This window comes from Oncorhynchus keta, chromosome 17, assembly GCF_023373465.1.
Source record: "Oncorhynchus keta strain PuntledgeMale-10-30-2019 chromosome 17, Oket_V2, whole genome shotgun sequence".
Classification (NCBI taxonomy): domain Eukaryota; kingdom Metazoa; phylum Chordata; class Actinopteri; order Salmoniformes; family Salmonidae; genus Oncorhynchus; species Oncorhynchus keta.
In genome coordinates this window covers 11,181,054-11,200,409 of record NC_068437.1, presented here as the reverse complement: position 1 = coordinate 11,200,409, position 19,356 = coordinate 11,181,054, and the positions used below count along the sequence as shown (strand labels likewise).

At 44.3% G+C, this 19,356-nt stretch overlaps 1 protein-coding gene across 4 annotated transcripts in view; it reads left to right on the top strand.

The window, feature by feature from the left end:
* The window catches only part of LOC118396422 (protein inscuteable homolog), an 85,386-nt gene that overhangs the window by 42,850 nt on the left and 23,180 nt on the right, over nt 1-19,356 (top strand). For 3 of the 4 annotated variants that reach the window (XM_035790621.2, XM_035790623.1, XM_035790622.2), the window contains exons 3-6: nt 16,601-16,949; nt 17,959-18,011; nt 18,133-18,256; nt 19,035-19,148. In XM_035790621.2, coding sequence (XP_035646514.1) covers nt 16,601-16,949; nt 17,959-18,011; nt 18,133-18,256; nt 19,035-19,148 — 640 coding nt within the window. The remainder of the gene's footprint in view (nt 1-16,600; nt 16,950-17,958; nt 18,012-18,132; nt 18,257-19,034; nt 19,149-19,356) is intronic. The other variant, XM_052465459.1, reaches the window with a different exon arrangement.

Genomic DNA, 19,356 nt, shown 5'->3' with positions numbered 1-19,356 from the left:
ATCAACAAACTACACTACATGATCAAAAGTATCTGGGGACCTGCTTGTCGAACATCTCACTCCAAAATCATGGGCTATGGAGTTGGTCCCCCCTTTGCTGCTTTAACAGCCTCCACTCTTCTGGGATGGCTTTCCACTAGATGTTGGAACATCCCAAAGGTATTCGATGGGCTTGGGTTCAGGGCTTTGTGCATGACAGTTCAGTTCATCCACACCGATTTCGAAAAAAACATTTCTGTATGGACCTCGCTTTGTGCACGGGAGCATTGTCATGCTGAAACAGGAAAGGGCCTTCCCCAAACTGTTGCCACAAAGTTGTAAGCACAGAATCGCCTAGAATGTCATTGTATGCTGTAGCATTAAGATTTCCCTTCACTGGGCCTAGCCCGAACCATGAAAAACAGCCCCAGACCATTATTCCTTCTCCACCAAACTTTACAGTTGGTGCTATGCATTGGGGCAGGTAAGGTTCTCCTGGCATCCGCCAAACCCAGATTCGTCCATTGGACTGCCAGATGGTGAAGGTTGATTCATCACTCCTAAGAAAGCTTTTCCATTGCTTCAGAGCCCAATGGCGACAAGCTTTACACCACTCCAGCCGATGCTTGGCATTGCGCATGGTGATCTTAGGCTTGTGTGCGACTGCTTGCCATGGAAACACATTTAATGAAGCTCCCAACAAACAATTATTATGCTGACGTTGCTTCCAGAGGTGGCTTGGAAGTCGGTAGTGAGTGCCGAAGCCGATTTGAACGTGCTTCAGCACTTAGCGGTCCCATTCTGTGAGCTTGTGTGGCCGACCACTTCACGGCTGAGCTGTTCAGTAAGGTAATTCAACTGCCAATGTTTGTCTATGGAGAGTGCATGGCTGTGTGCTCGATTTTATACACCTGCCAATCATTTGAAGGGGTGTCCACATACTTTTGTATATATATTGTGTATCTGTTGAAAAGCAATTGTTGCTAAGGTTACACTTAGGGTTAGGTTTAGAGAAATGGTTAGGGTAAGGGTTTAGTTTAGGGTTAGGATAAGGGTTAAGGTTAGGGCTAGGGTTAGTAGATAGTTAGTTGAAATGTTACTGATAGTCTGTAGAGCATCTACAGATGGACTGTCCAAATAAAGTGTTACCAAAGTGGTTTCTTCATCCCTTCCCTTATCACTCATACCGTTCCATTCTGCAATGCTATCATAAACAGGAAAGACTAGACATTTTTTGGTATTCATTTGGAACCTCCCAGCTCAAGCACTGCTATTGTGGCAAAGGCTGTTTGTCAAATGTAATTACATTTTTCAAATGTAAGCTTTATTTAACTAGGCAAGTCAGTTAAGAACAAATTCTTATTTACAATGACGGCCTACCGGGGAACAGTGGGTTAACTGCCTTGTTCATGGGCAAAACAACAGATTTTTACCTTGTCAGCTCTGGGATTCAATCCAGCAACCGTTTGATTACTGGCCCAACGCTCTAACCACTGGGCTACCTGCTAATGTAGTGCACGATTTTCCATTCATGTGTATTTAATGTTCATAACCCAATAAGAATACTTTAGCATTCTTGCTTACTACATTTTGTATACATGTTTATTTCTTTGTGTGGGACAAGTGTCTCCTTGTTTCTGTTTCCTCTGCTTCTCCAAAGCCTCATTGACCTGCTCTTCAAAATCTCAGAGCTCATTCAGCCTACATTTTCCCTCGGACTGTCTGAATGTGGTTCTCTTGTGGTATCTGCATAATATTCATATGTGGTGCCAGACATTATATGGTGCCATTCATGCAAACCAGACATTGAAGCACATGTGGGTTCACATGCTACAATAGAGGTTTTCTTATTGGAGACCTAAGTAGAAATCTTTTGCTGAGAAGTCTAAGAGCGTTTGCCTCTGGCTCCTGGTCGATTGCCCTTACTTGGGGTTGGAACCTTCCAATTGCCATACCTTCGCTGCCCCGGTTGGGATTCCCACAGCACAGCCAAACTAGCCGCTTATCAATTGAATTCCGTCTCCAAAGACATTTGAAGAGTTACACAGCCCAATGCATCACTGAGTTTCTGTAACGTACCAGGCGGAGGTTTCACAATTGGGGATTGTATTTGTATGGTCCCATGTGGCTCCCATAGAGCATGGTGCTTGCAATGCCAGTTCCTCCTGCCCGATAACTCACGCGCGCTTGATTGAAGACAGGTGGTCCTCCCAACACCGCTGGGCTTTACTTGTCTGTTTACCATACAGCGCTTATCGACGAAAGCACCCAAGCACCGAAATATAGTGATACATACACATAGTCGCAACTATAAATAGCGTAGCACTGGCGTTGACAATTGAATGTGTTTTTCTCTCTGTGCCTGCCTGAAAGTTTGTCTCTGTGATGCAATTGCGTGACACACCAACAGCGCATCAATCACACCAGAGAGAATGCGAGCAACATGCTAATGCTATGCTAGCACCGGGCAGTGCTATATTTAGCTCTCAAAACACTGACTCATGGTGCAATGAAATGAAAAAAGTTTAGTCTCGAGGTTGATCTCTCTCTCTCTCTCTCTCTCTCTCTCTCTCTCTCTCTCTCTCTGCATCTGATGGGTTGTCCTAAGACATTGATGCATCCCTGTCACCGTATATGGGCCTCAGCGCAAGTTAAGCTTGTGACGATTGCCAAGAAGCACTGCTTTTAGCGAGGAAGCTGAAAGAAGAACCCGCATTGCCTATTTTAAGGATTCCACTTTGGAGAAATCTGACACTTTACGCAGAGTGGTGAGAGATAGTTAACATCTCAAACATAAGGAGAATGGTTTGATTATTGACGTGGCTGTTGTTATACTGTATATTCCTTGTTATATGCATTGCACATTTCGTAGGTTAGCTATCAAGAGGAAGGCTAGTAGGCTACACTATCCCAAAGAGCAACACCCACCTGTAGCACGCGCTCCAGCAGGTGTATCTCACTGATCATCCCTAAAGCCAACACCTAATTTGGCCGCCTTTCGTTCCAGTTCTCTGCTGTCTGTGACTGGAACTAATTGCAAAAATCGCTGAAGTTGGAGACTTATCTCCCTCACCAACTTCAAACATCTGCTATCTGAGCAGCTAACCGATCGCTGCAGCTGTACATAGTCTATTGGTAAATAGCCCACCCAATTTTACCTACCTCATCCCCATACTGTTTTTATTTATTTACTTTTCTGCTCTTTTGCACACCAATATCTCTACCTGTACATGACCATATGATCATTTATCACTCCAGTGTTAATCTGCAAAATTGTAATTATTCGCCTACCTCCTCATGCCTTTTGCACACAATGTATATAGACTCTCTTTTTTTTCTACTGTGTTATTGACTTGTTAATTGTTTACTCCATGTGTAACTCTGTGTTGTCTGTTCACACTGCTATGCTTTATCTTGGCCAGGTCGCAGTTGCAAATGAGAACTTGTTCTCAACTAGCCTACCTGGTTAAATAAAGGTGAAATAAAAATATATTTTATACACCTGCCTTTTTTTTGTGTGTTTGGTTGAGATTTGGTCCAGTCTGGTCTTGATTTAGCCCAAACAGTCCAGTCTGGACCAAATCTGAACCAGTCTTACATAGACATCTATATTTCAAGTTTGGACAGCACAGACCTCACATTACGGTACACTGTACAGTAAATGAAAGTAGAGTATAGTACAGTAGAGTATAGTGCAGTACAATACAATAGAGCATAGTAAAATAAAGCAAAGCAAAGTATAGTGTACTGTATTTATTGTACCCTACTTTACTCTAATGCACTCTACTGTACTGTACTCTACTTAATTCAACTCTACTGTACTGTAGTGTACTCTACTTAATTAAACTCTACTGTACTGTAGTGTACTCTTCTCCACTGAATGAAACTATTCTGTACTGTACCGTACGGTACTCTACTGAATAAAACTTGACTCTCCTGTACCATACTGTGCTTTACTGTACTAAACTGTGCCGTATTGTAATGTGATGTTCAAACTTGTGAAACATGGCCTAGACATTGGGTGGCAGGGTAGCCTAGTGGTTAGAGCTTTGGACTAGTAACCGAAAGGCTGCAAGTTCAAATCCCCGAGCTGACAAGGTACAAATCTGTCGTTCTGCCCCTGACCAGGCAGTTAACCCACTGTTCCTAGGCCGTCATTGAAAATAAGAATTTGTTCTTAACTGACTTGCCTGGTTAAATAAAGGTTAAAAAAAAAAAAAAAACAAAAAACAAACATCTATCGTTTGTTCAGATTTGTAACCGTTACTGAGAATGTTATTGTAGTTGATGTGGCCTGTTGGTTTATTCTGTAAATTGGAATATATTGAACATTATGACTGACCGCCTCAGTCTCATGTAGCAACATTTGAAATTGTTTTTTTACATTGGAATAAAGCAGAGACACAAATCTACAAAAAGGTATGTCATACACTGAATGTGAGGAACAATGGGAAAGTAATTCTGCTTTGAAAGTTGCTACTGCCCGTTCCATGATCTCGCCATTACGGTTGACAACTCCATTGTGTCCTCCTCCCAGAGCGCTAAGAACCTTGGCGTGATCCTGGACAACACCCTGTCGTTCTCAACTAACATCAAGGCGGTGGCCCGTTCCTGTAGGTTCATGCTCTACAACATCCGCAGAGTACGACCCTGCCTCACACAGGAAGCGGCGCAGGTCCTAATCCAGGCACTTGTCATCTCCCGTCTGGATTACTGCAACTCGCTGTTGGCTGGGCTCCCTGCCTGTGCCATTAAACCCCTACAACTCATCCAGAACGCCGCAGCCCGTCTGGTGTTCAACCTTCCCAAGTTCTCTCACGTCACCCCGCTCCTCCGCTCTCTCCACTGGCTTCCAGTTGAAGCTCGCATCCGCTACAAGACCATGGTGCTTGTTACTGAGAATGGTAGTTGATGTGGCTTGCCTTACGGAGCTGTGAGGGGAACGAACCTCAGTACCTCCAGGCTCTGATCAGGCCCTACACCCAAACAATGGCACTGCGTTCATCCACCTCTGGCCTGCTCGCCTCCCTACCACTGAGGAAGTACAGTTCCCGCTCAGCCCAGTCAAAACTGTTCGCTGCTCTGGCTCCCCAATGGTGGAACACACTCCCTCACGACGCCAGGACAGCGGAGTCAATCACCACCTTCCGGAGACACCTGAAACCCCACCTCTTTAAGGAATACCTAGGATAGGATAAAGTAATCCTTCTCACCCCCCCCCCCCTTAAAAGATTTAGATGCACTATTGTAAAGTGGCTGTTCCACTGGATGTCATAAGGTGAATGCACCAATTTGTAAGTCGCTCTGGATAAGAGCGTCTGCTAAATGACTTCAATGTAATGTAATGTAACATTACTCGTCCTAGCAGAGCTGGTTAGACTGTTTTTATGTTATCCAAAGCGTTGGTGACTGCAACTGTGTTGTCAGATTGTCCGTTTGTAAATTCAGAGTATTTCGCTCTCGGGGCGTTCAGAGTGTAACACTGGACACTCTGGCCAAGTGTAGGGTTGATTCGAGCGTTGTGAAACGGCAGTCAAGCACCCAAGCTAACTGGCTAATTCACTAGCTTGCTAGCTACTTCCAGACACAAATGAGAGAACATCTAATTCTGACCATTTTACTCACCCTAACAGCTGGTTAGGCTGTTTTTATGTTACCCAGAGCGTTGGTGACTGTACCTGTGCTGCAGGCAACAATTTAATTATGCTTTTTTGCCGAAGTTTACTGACACCGGCCATATTCAATGGACGTTCATTCGTTCATCAGTTATTCTGCGCTCTGGCACACTCAGATGAGAGTGCTCTGAAATGGTTACTTGCATAGTGGAGTCTTTTGTTAAGACATGTAGCTAGCTAGCTAAACAATGAACCATAATCCCAACTCATGACATTACTACCCTGCATGAATCTGCAGGTAGCTAACCAACCAAGTTCAATGTTAGCTAACTAACATTAGGCCATATCTAACCAAGCAAATGGCTCTGAGATACATATAATAAGATCATACACGTAAAATTAGCAAGAAAGCCAGCTAATGTTAGCTAGCGAGCTAACAGTACACTTTAACTTGAAAGGAAAAGACTACGTCAAAATTAGACATGTGTAATATCTGAAAATATAGCAAGCTAGACTATCCTACCCACATACATCATGGTTGGACGCTTCTTCCTGTCACGGATGCCATAGTTGCCCTTAGATTGAAGATGTAATCCAGAGACAAGTGTTTTAGCTATCATACTCTAATTTCACTGATTTCAAAACTCGGTCCTCCAGAAAGTGGAGCGCAACACTTTTCACCTTTTAATTCAACACCTAAAATGCACCTGTCGTCAACGTAATTTTTCTTATTGGGGCCCTAGATAGTATACTCCACCTACAAACTACACTGGAAATGACTGCTGTCCTCTATTTATAACTGCTAGTTCCTTTCCACCTCCGCAATTCATTGTGCGAAATACATTTCTCCAATTTTCTTTTCTCTTCAGCTCATTGTGCCGAGACATGCTCTGTGTGCAGAATCCGAATGATATAATATTACACTGTTATTTCTGTCTATCACAGTCATAAAGATTAGGAATAAAGCTCACAGTCAAGGCCTATTCTACTGTGAAATGGTCTATATTAATTTTTTGGGCTTCGTGTAACTTAATGGCGCTACTCTAATGTACAGTATGTTGTGATTGTGTTGTCAGACGCAATGGACACATTAACATCAATTATAGCGCAAATGGAACCAGGGAGGAATGATGGAGCTTATTTACTATCCGCGATTCATTTGGGCCCTATTAGCCGGTACTATGCTCTGTGGCATCATTCTCAGAGGCTCATACAGGGCATTGACACACACACACACACACAGACAGGGCCGGTACTAGCCTTTAGAGGGCCCTAAATGCATTTCTCATTTTAACATTTCAATTTTGCATTTAAGAATGTCATTTTCAAAGTAGCACTGATAATCCTCCATAAATGTAACCGTTAAATATTTTAATGTTTATGTACAGTGCCTTCAGAAAGTATTCGTACTTCTTGACCTATTCCACATTTTGTTGTGTTACAGCCTGCATTCAAAATGGATTAAATAGATTTCTTTCCCACCCATCTACACACAATACCCCATAATGACAAAGTGAAAACATGTTTTTAGAAATGTTTGCACATTTATTGAAAATGAAATACAGGAATATCTCATAAATATACATAGGTATTCACACCCCTGAGTCAATACATGCTAGAATCCCCATTTCTTTACCAATTTCTTTTGCAGTTTTACTTTAGTGCCTCATTGCAAACAGGATGCATGTTTTGGAATATATTTATTCTGTACAGGCTTCCTTCTTTTCACTCTGTCATCAAAGTTAGTATTGTGGAGTAACTACAATGTTGTTGATCCCTCCTCAGTTTTCTCCTATCACAGCCATTAAACTCTGTAACTGTTTTAAAGTCACCATTAGCCTCATGGTGAAATCCCTGAGCGTTTTCCTTCCTCTCCGGCAATTGAGTTAGGAAGGACGCCTATATCTTTGCAGAGACTGGGTGTATTGATACCCTATCCATAGTGTAATTAATTACCTCACCATGTTCAAAGTGATATATTTCTTCCATCTACCAATAGATGCCCTTCTTTGTGAGGCATTGGAAAACCTCCCTGGTCTTTGTGGTTGAATCAGTTTTTGAAATTCACTGCTTGACTGAGGTTCCTTACAGATAATTGTACGTGTGGGATACAGAGATGAGGTAGTCATTAAAAAATCATGCTAAACACTATTATTGCACACAGAGTCCTTGCAATGCATTGTGTGACTTGTTAAGCACATCTTTACTCCTGAACTTATTTAGGCTTGCCATAACAAAGGGGTTGAATACATTTCAGCTTTTCCTAAAAACACTTTAAGATTATGGGGTATTGTGTGAAGGACAGTGACACAAAATCTCAATTTAATCCATTTTAAATTCAGGCTGTAACATAACCCCACCTCCTCACTGCCCAATCCCACTAACATACATCATGTCTCCATGTATCTCAGCCCATAGTTTTCCAGGCTCCGGGAGCCGGCTGACACCGGGGCCCCATCTCTCTGTCTCTGTATTTCTGTCAATGCGCCTCGAGTGTGTTTACACTCCAACCACTGTGTAAACGACTCTCCCTTGTCCCCCCAGCCTCCAGAGGCTGAGAGGGACGCCTCATCTTCACAGTTCCCGGTCTGTGATAACACAGCCACCGGCATGGCCGACCCCATCCCTGGCCCCCTATGTAAATATTTGTCATCTCCCGCAAACTGGAGTGTGCTTTTTCACTCCCTTTTGGAAAACACACCTATTATTACTATGATGTTCTTCAGCGAAGGTAGGGTCATTTTACTGGAGGTTTTGTGTGTATACATTCATGTAATTCTGGAACCTCTAGTTTTTTAAATTCCGAAATGATCTGGACTTGTACTGTGTCTATGTGCGCCAAGTGGGTTTTAAAAGCAAATTCCCAGACTGTGCATTTTCTGTCTGAACCTTAGAACGACTCGCTTCAGATCATGATGATAATCACAATATTGTAGCGGGAATGATAGCTCCTTGCTATTTGTTTTTTACAATGTAAGAAGGTGGCAATTATTTAAATGCAGATTTAAATACATCAGCTGGAAAATGTGTTGCATGTGACACAATCACCAGCTTTTCTACTCCAATCCATTTTAGATTCAGTGATTTATTTCAAATGCTATGGTCATGTTGAGAGGACCTTTTTACAGATAGAGAAATGTCCCTCATAGTGTTTAATGAAAACAGCGATTTCAGTCAGTAAACTTTTAAGATGATCATTGCCAGCATAAGATGTAAGCATGGCATGATATTGCAGGAGAAATCCAAACGTGGCCATTTTCCTGTTTTAGTCATTTTTTAAAAACACCATTGAGTCATGTTCACCTGGTAAAATGTTGCGAGGGCATCTCTGCAGGGCTTGTGAAACAAATGGCAGGGCAATTAAATCCCCTGACCCTTCCAATCTCCCCGTCACCCGTGACACATTACTAATTAGCGTCCACTCTGTCGAGAGGGGGGGTCCAGGGGGGCTGCAGGAGTGTTGCCCATCTGATCGCCGGGGTGACCTGGTGGGGTGCAGTTTTCAGCAACCATGGCTGTGTCGTGTCTCTGCAGCATGAAGGTGGGGGAACCATCAAACCATTAGAATGTGGACGCACACACACACAGCTCTCCGGGGCTAATTGGCTAGAGACACTATCGGCATCAGCAGCTCTATCTGGGCCTTCAAAGGAAGCATTTTATTTTTGCCTTTTACATGTCCGAGAGACAAGGCCCAGCTCTTGAGTTGAGAGAGTTAGAGCTGCTCCTCTTTTCCTCAAGAGCTGGGCCTATTTTCGTCATGTCTCTCTCATTTGAGGAAATCAATCACATGGCACCTTTTGAGAGTGTGACCTTTGACCTTGAGAGTAGCACCTCTCTTCATTAGGAAGCAAATGAGAGCATATCTCCTCTCCAAAGTGAGTGGGTTTGTGGGATAGCTATTTGAACCGGTGAACCTCATCATTATGGATGATGTCGGAAATCTCTGCCTACAGCTTCCCATAATGCATCCCCACGTCACCCCACCGAGGAGACGAGTGACAGGGCGGAGGACGATGTCAATTCCCAAAGTGCAAGAGTTAGGATTTGATTTTATGTGTGTGTGTGTGTGTGTGTGTGTGTGTGTGTGTGTGTGTGTGTGTGTGTGTGTGTGTGTGTGTGTGTGTGTGTGTGTGTGTGTGTGTGTGTGTGTGTGTGTGTGTGTGTGAGAGAGAGAGAGAGAGAGAAAAAGAGAGAAAAAGAGAGAAACATTTAGAAAAAGGGAGAATGCCTACACTTGTATTTACAACATAGTTGCCATTCTGTAGTGATAATGAAAACATGACACTTGTTTATAGTTGAGTATAGTTATTTTAACCATTAACTCAATCGAACTGTAGATATTCCAAAAGGGGGTACATTCAATTATGTGTCATTGGATGATGACTCATTTCCGTCTGCCTCAGACAATAGTTTGATGGAATCAGATACCACACCACTGCTGACCTCATAAAACAAATGGATGGTTTTCTTTAGTAAACAGGCACACTCATAGTGACTGATATTGAAAATACTCTCGATTGCAAACGTGCCTTCTCAATGGCACGACAATATTTACCCAGCTCTGTGTTAAAAGCTGAAACTCGATACGTGCGGAAAGACAGAATACAGGCATTGTTTGTTCCTATGGGTCAATAAAATGAATGATACCAGACAATAGACATACATCATCATCATCCATCATCACCATGGTCCCACAGTGACTCAGCTCTACATTTGTCTCAAAGGCAGGCTTTGACTATTCAAATTGGATTTTTGTTTGTTTAAAGTTCGCACACAATGACGCTTCCTTTTAGCACCCAAACACCCAATGAGCTTGGGGTATTATTAGAGATCTTTGTCAACACAAGATGCAAAGCTTCCGGTATTTTACCAAAGTTACCGAATCTTCCGTAATTTTGGTAATTAAACGAAAATCTAAGGCACTCTCTGAACTTGTTTAATTGATTAGGCTATTTTCTCTTGAACCATATGGTCTATCTACTAGAAACTCATGGTCAATTTGGACATAGATATAAAACGCTATATGGATACATTTTTAAAACGTTATTCAAGTATAAATTATTAAAGCATCTAATCAACTATGGCATGGGTGTCAAACTCATTCCACGGAGGGCTGAGTGTATGTGGATTTGAGTTTTTTCCTTTCAATTAAGACCAAGACAACCAGGTGAGGGGAATTCCGTACTAATTTGTGACCTTAATTCATCAATCAAGTACAAGGGTGGAGCGAAAACCCCGCAAGACACTCGGCCCTCCGTGGAATGAGTTTGACGTGAACTATGGCATTATACATTACACCCAACATTTCGACTTGGTCTTTTGGGTGTTTATGTGCTGGCTCTAAATAAATCAAAATACTACGCATATAACTTTGATATCCTGCGCGTTGTCCCTGTGGATATATTTTTACCTGGACTATTTTTGGAATTAGTGCCGCAAACCTCTACTTGGAACAATTTATTATAATCTTGGCTGCAATGACTTTTGTTTGAGCCTCATCACATATATGAATATATGAAATAATGTAATAATATTATTTCAACATGAAAGAAAAAAATGGAATGACAAAGATGTAAAACATTGTTCTAAATATAAACCATGTGATAAAAGGCCACAGAGGGCCAGAGATAATTAGACACTTGTACAAATCTGAAGTACCCAAAAGGGCCACTATAGATGTGTTGTGATAGATTACATAAAATCCTTGAAATATACGTAAGCTTCGAAAGTTTCCAGTAATATACCCTCCCTTTGCAACCCTAACCCTGATGCAATATCCAGATTAACTAATTGACTCAGTATTTACCATGAATGCCAGATAGTCTAGAGTTTCGTGTAGAACTGCATCTCCTAAACTCAGTCCTGGGGACCCCAAGAGCTGCACGTTTTGGTTTTTCACCTAGCACTAGACAGCTGATTCAATGAACTCATCATCAAGCTGAGGACCGAGTTTGGGAAAGCTTGGCGTAGAATACAGATTGGTGAACCTCCACCCTCTTGTTTACTCAAAGCAGAGGAGGGCGTTGTAGCGATAGACCTCTCAGCCTCCTTAACGCTGGGTAGATTTCACTCATCCGGAGAAACCCCTCTGAAAGCCTCCAGTAAGCCCACGTTCATTAGGTTCAATAAGCCTGAAGAGAAAGAACCCACTGGGCACAGACGTCAATTCAACGTCTATTCCACATTGGTTCAACGTAATTTCATCGATTTAACCAGTGTGTGCTCAGTGGTTTTTGTTTGTTTTTTTCGACCCAGTGGATAATGCAGTCTCTCCACCGAGGTGAAATAATAGGTTTGACTAACGAGTCCCAACACCACCAGTTATTGGTGGGTATTTGACCTCGCTCCCACACTATTGATTCTGAGATCCCTGGGTATTTGATTGGAAAACTTGGCTGCTCTTGGGGATATCAACTAAAGGCTAGGGCAGCATTGACGAGATCTCATTTCATGGGCAATCAGTCTATATGTTTTGTATGGATATGGAAGAATCAACTCCGTCTCACAAGAAACATAAATATTGTCTGATTCCAATTCGTAACAGCCTTTTTGTCATGTTCGTTGTACGGAGGAGACCAAGGCGCAGTGTGATAGGAATACATCCTCTATTTATTAATGAAGACGAACACTAAACAAACTATACAAAACAACAAAACGAACGTGAAGCTAAATATAGTGCTGACACAGGCAACTAATACATAGACATAGACAATAACCCACGAAATACCCAAGGAATATGGCTGCCTAAATATGGTTCCCAATCAGAGACAACGATAAACAGCTGCCTCTAATTGAGAACCAATCTAGACAACCATAGACATACATAACACCTAGACTAGTAAACACCCATAGACATACAAAACCCCTAGACAGGGTCAAAAACATATACATCACCCATGTCACACCCTGACCTAACCAAAATAATAAAGAAAACAAAGAATACTAAGGTCAGGGCGTGACAGTACCCCCCCAAAGGTGCGGACTCACACCTAAGCCTATATGGGAGGGTCTGGGTGGGCATAACTCAAAGGTGGTGGTTCTGGCTCGTGACGTGGACCCCGCTCCACTTCTGACTCGTCACACTTACTTAATATCTCTGGAGCGGGAACCCTCACCGCTGATCACGGACTAGAGGACGCCACTGGACTGAGTCTGGAGTGAGTGGCGCCTCTGGATTGGAGGGAGATTCTGGCGGATCTGGACTGGAGGGAGACTCTGGCGGATCCGGACTGGAGGGAGACTCTGGCGGATCCGGACTGGAGGGAGACTCTGGCGGATCCGGACTGTGACCCGTCGTGGTAGGTTCCGGTCTGCGGCCTGTCATAGGAGGTTTCAGGTGTGCGACCCGTCGTGGTAGGTTCCGGACTGCGACCTGTAGTGGTAGGTTCCGGTCTGCGGCCCGTCGGTGTAGGTTTCGGTCTGCGGCCCGTCATAGGAGGTTCCGGTCTGCGGCCCGTCGTAGGATGTTCCGGTCTGCGGCCCGTCGTAGGATGTTCCGGTCTGCGGCCCGTCGTAGGAGGTTCCGCTCTGCGGCCCGTCGTAGGAGGTTCCGGTCTGTAGACCGTCGCCGGACTCTCTGGGCTGGGTACTCTTGCCGGACGCTCTGGACTGGGTACTGTCGCCGGACACTCTGGACTGGCGAGGCGCACTATAGGCCATGGTGCCGGCACTGGTGGTACCGGGCTGGGGACACGCACCTCAGGACGAGTGCGAGGAGCAGGAACAGGGAGTACTGGACCCTGGAGACGCACTGGAGGCCTGGTGCGTGGTGCCGGCACTGGTGGTACCGGGCTGAGGACACGCACCTCAGGGCGAGTGCAGGGAGGAGGAACAGGGCGTACAGGGCTCTGGAGACGCACTGGAGGCCTGGTGCGTGGTGTTGGCACTGGTGGTTCTGGGCTGGGGACACGCACCTCAGGGTGAGTGTGGGGAGCAGGCACAGAATGTACTGGACTGTGGAGGCGCACTGGAGGTCTGGAGTGTAGAGCTGACACAACCTGTCATGGCTGGATGTTTATACTTGCCCTGCAAATGCAGGGCGCTGGCACAGGATGCACTGGGCTGTGCAGACTCACAGTACGCAGAGCCGGCGCCGGATATCCTGGTCCATGGAGGTATACTGGAGACCAGGAGCGCTGAGCAGGCACCCTCCTTCCTGGCTGGATGCCCATTCTAGCCCGGCAAATGCGAGGAGCTGGAATAGAGTGCACCTGGCTAGAAATGTGCACTGGAGACACCGTGCGCATCTCTGCATAACACGGTGCCTGACCATTTACACGCCCCCCACGGTAAGCACGAGGAGTTGGCTCAGGTCTCCTACCTGACTCAGCCAATCTCCTCGTGTGCCCCCAAATTTTTTTTATTGGGGCTGCCTCTCGAGCTTCCATGCTAGCCGTGTACCCATATATCGTCGCCGTTCCTCCTGTGCTCTCTCCCCCTACTTCCATGGCATGGTCTTGTCCCCTGCCATTACCTCCTCCCAGGTACAGAATGTTTTACCGTCCAGTATTTCATCCCGAGTCCATGATTCCACAAAGCGCTGTTCCTCCTTATCACGCTGCTTGGTCCTTTTATGGTGGGTTATTCTGTCACGTTCGTTGTACGGAGGAGACCAAGGCGCAGCAGGATATGAATACATCTTCTATTTATGTTAGAGGAATTAAATTCCTATATGTTTAATACCCAATTAAATTAATACACTCAGCCCATTTCTAAGGATTTGTAAGAAACTTATTTGCATAAAATGGGCGGAGAGCACTAGCGTTTATTCTCGAGAGTACTGAACATGATACAATTTACAACAGGTTATAAACTGAAAATGACGTCATTAGGTTTCAAACTGTCCCGTCCCTCCTCCACTCCGGTACAATGGCAGTATAGTTCTCAAGCCTTCCTACATCTACCCCCACAGTATAGATAATTTATGACCAGGCCAAAGCCTCCCTGTGTAGATAAGCATTCTAGCCAGTCTGACGATAAGTTCATTCGTTTCTACCAAGGAACAGACAGTCATTGTTCTAATTCTTGATTATAATTACACACATTATATTCAGTACTAGGATTAAAAGAAAATTCATACATATACAGTAACATGATAGTATTCTGATTTGTCAGTCCTGATTGAAATGTATACATAATTAGTCATTATTGATTAAAAATCCCTTAATAATTTATTAATGAAGAGGAACACTAACCAAACTATACAAAACAACAAAATGAGCGTGAAGCTAAATATAGTGCTGACACAGGCAACTAACACATAGACATAGATAATAACCTACGAAATACCCAAAGAATATGGCTGCCTAAATATGGTTCCCAATCAGACACAACGATAAACAGCTGCCTCTATTTGAGAACCAATCTAAGCAACCATAGACATACATAACAGCTAGACTAGTAAACACGCATAGACATACAAAACCCCTAGACAGGAACAAAAAAAACATACATCACCCATGTCACACCCTGACCTAACCAAAATAATAAAGAAAACAAAGAATACTAAGGTCAGGGCGTGACACTTTTTTTTTTTACAGTAAATGCAAGCGCACCAGGTTAAGTTTAGGCATGTTAGGGAAAGGTTAGGTTTAGGCATGCTAGCAAGTGGTTAAGGTTATGGCTAGGCTAAAGTTTCGAAAACAAAAACACACCTAGATTTGAACCGTCTCGGCCCGTACCTGTGTGAGGATATCCGAGTATGGTTGTTTCATTGGAGTAGCAATATTGGGACAAGTTACAAATATGTGATACTATCTCTATCATGACTACCAAAAGTAGATGTGCATGCTCTAAACCACTGGTCACCAACCAAGGTATTCCGAGTCGATCACCAATTTCTTTTGTAAAAAACCCAATAAAGCCTTTTTTTGTATTCGTCTGTTGGAGGTAGGTGCACTTGATTCAGCAGCCCTGGAGCCGGCAAAACAAAATGTTCGCATTTCAAACCATTCATGTGTCTGGAAGTGGAACTCCGCCTACCCGGCAGGCCCAGGGAGCAAATCAAATGCACCTAAAGGCCTACCGCTGGCCAATCAGATAGCTCAGATCGCTGTGTCTGCACAGTTTCCTCGAGCCGTAGACTGTAAAAAGAACCCTCGAACGCACAGCAAAGTTGATACTGTGAGATTTCAAAACATGTAAAACCACGACAAGAGAGAGACTCAGCGAATACAGCAAAGAGCTGCTGTTTTTATGTGTAACTTCACGTTCTTACTCAGCACTTTCAACACTTTGTTCAACATCTTTATGAACCATAAAATGTGCATTCTCCCTACTTCCACACGCCACAACCAGCACTGCAGCTGCAATGAATAAGTAGAGCAAAGTGTTCCGATAAGCTTGCTATGTTATTATTCGTGGCTTGTGGCTTTTTTAATAGCGAGGAATATCTCACTTTCTCTGGTCATTGGAGTAACAACATGAATTAGTGCATGAGGCAGAGCAACTTTAATTTCGCAATCAGCTGGAAGACCGCGTCCCCTTTTCTCAGTGGAGGGACGGAGGGCGGAGGGGCGGCGAGTCGGGTGAGAGGCAGCCTCACCGCTGCTCCTCTGCTCAGACTAACCATCAGATGTAGGCCATCAGCCCATAAACAAAACGTCAATTCTTATGCTCACTTAGCTGTGCTACACAAGAAATATAACAAATGATCTATTACCAGTGCGATCATATACCTACATTTTTTTACATTTAATTTCTAAATGGTCGGAGAATAACAACATTGGCAGGGCAATTCAAGCATAGTCAATAAAAAGTGATAATGTATTGGGCCTATAGCCTACTGCATAAACCTCATTGGCACAGAACAGTTTTTAATTGGTTAATGTTGCATAGGCTTACATTTTTTTAAAGTCATGTAAAAGAAAATCAAAGAGGTAGATCTCGACTTGCATTTTGACTCAGAAAGTGATCTTGACTCAGAAAAGGTTGGTGACCACTGCTCCATACTCACATTACCCGTTTGTGCTTGTGTGTGCCTGTACGTACGTGTGTGCATGCAGCAGGATGCACTCGCTCCAGGTGGACTCGGTGCAGCGCTGGATGGAGGACCTGCGTCACATGACGGAGGTGGAGTGCATGTGCGTGCTGCAGGCCAAGCCCATCGGCGTGGAGGAGGACACCCAGGGCGAACTCATCGTGGCCACAGGGGACCACGTGGCCCGCAACAACCTGCAGACGCTGTTGCGGCGGGCGCTGGTGGTCAGCACCGAGCTGGGCAAGATGTTCCAGCGGCTGGAGAAGGGCCGCTGGCAGCGGGTCCACAGCACCGCCGTCCGGGCAAACTGCCACGTGCGCTCGCTGGTGCATGAGTATAGCACCGCTCGCAACACCCCCGCAGAGATGCAGAAGGTGAGGATGGAGGAGGGGTGGACTGGGCTGGTTGAGCAAGTGGAGGATGGAGGGGTGGTCTAAAACTCTAGAGAGAAGGTTCGGTGTTTGTGGCACTGCCCATTGTCTATTCCACGTTGGTTCAATTTCATTTAATTGCAATGACGTGGAAACAACATTGATTCATCCAGTGTGTGCCCAGTGGGTGGCCTTCTTCTGGGGGGGGATGAGAACCGGCTTTTTTTAAAGGAGTTTCCTTCACTCACTCGTTTAACACAAAAGGAGTATTGTTGACTCAAAACTACGCGCTTCCATCTTCTGTCTGTGTGATTCTACTGTATTTGCATTTGCTTGGCTCTTAGTCAGTAACACCAGAGGGACAAATGAATAAAGACTTCCGGAATACTCTCTTGTACATTTGCCGCATGTAAATAGTCCCTATTATAGGTCCCGTACGCTATTCATGCCCAGAGCGAAATTCAGACAAATATGATATTAAAATGAGTCTCTGAGAGCCACCCGTCTGGTTCCATCTCGGACGGGCTGTTGAAGACACGAATGAGCCGCCACTGATGGCCCTTTCCCCAAAGCAGTTCATGCAGGTTTCCCGTCGAATGGAATCACACTTGCAACGTATGATACGGAGTACACCCACTTCATCCGTTTTAACATGATGATGTGAAGGTTCCGCTTCTGTTACATATAGCTGATCATCCGCCGTGACTGGAGAATTGCATTAGCTTCGGCTTTGTGTGTGTATGTTTGTACTGTCTGTGTGTGGGTGTTTTACTGCCTGTGTGTGTGTGTATGTTTGTCCTGTCTGTGTGTGGGTGTTTTACTGTCTCTGTGTGCGTGCGTGTGCACTGTCTGTGTGTTGGTGTTTTACTGTCTGTGTGTGGGTGTTTTACTGTCTGTGTGTGCGTTTGTGTGTGTGTATTGTCTGTGTGTGCGTGTGAGTGTTCTACTGTCTGTGTCTAATGTGTGTTTGTCTTATTGGAACTTGAAATGTGTCTCTCCTCTTTGAGTGCAGTATGAGAAGTCTTTGCTTGAGAAGTGCATGGAGCTGACCACCATAACAGAGAGGTAAAACATTCACACAAAAACTCTTAATGACCTCTGAATATTGTCGTACACATTTGAACACAGTAGCTAAATACGTGTTTATGTTCAAGGTTTACCCAAACCATTGCCCTCTCTTCTCCAGATGCCTTCATACCGAGGATGAATTCTTCCTGAAGTCCATGAGGGAGGCCATTCACGAGATCCTCACTGATGTCAGCGATTCGTTCAGCCACATGATTGACATGGCCCTGGCCAATGAGATCCAGGTATGAGGCTTTGACTACACCCAGAATTCCTGGGATTTAGATTCCTAGAATTTCGAATGGAGCCAATGCTTACTCAATAGAAGTCATCCGTTGCCGGATGAATGACAACGAACGACTGTCCGACAAAAACCCCCCCCCATAAACTGTCAACTTTTGATGGGCAAATTTGTTAGAGAATAGTTGACTTGACTTGTATCGTTGACGGACAGAAAAGGACAATGATGTGTTCATGCCTTACTCATTCTTGACGTGGTTGATAGATAGCCACTCACACAAACACTCCACAATCAGACCCATTCCTGGCTAGCTCGTTAGTCTCCCTGATGTATTGTTATAGAGACTAAAAACAAACCAGAACAGTTCAGGAAGGGCGAATGCAAAGGTAAACATTTACCAAGTCTAATATAGCCGCCACTATAATATGGGATTACATCATTCCTGCATCACTGGTTTAGACTTTCGCCTCTATTTGAATGATCACAATAGTGTGGAGTATGAACTGGTAATAAGGAATTGCGTACTGAGTTCAATAGAAAATTAAACCTGTATTCAGATAATGAAATGACGCTGAGTTTGTTGTATATAATATAGCATATAAACTTAACCACAGTGCGATCCACAATACAGTCATTAATTAGTGCTACTATTGATCTTCCAAAACTTCCTCCTTTCATTGAAATTGAACTTGCTGCTTCCCACTTGCTGAAAAGAGATGTCAATCTCAGTGACTTCCGTGTGTATGTGTGTGTGTGTGTGTCGGTCCCGGGGTCCTCTCCAGATCCTGATCAGGCAGATTGAGTCATCAGACAGTGTGTACACCATCGGCAGTGCCATCAGCAACCTGCTTTCCCTCACCCAGGACGGCCCGCAGCTCTGCAGAATCATCGCCAAGGTGAGACACACCCCTCAGGCAGACGCACCCTTGTGTCTGCATACACACAGGAAGACCATTATGTGAGGGGATGATGGTCTAGGTCATTTTCATTAGGACACGCAACAGATTCCCCCACCCCCCCCAAAAAAACTTTTGCAACAGAAATAGAGCGTTTCTTATTGGACAAGTGCAAGTAGTCCCTCCCTGTCTCAGTCTGTTTTCTTCT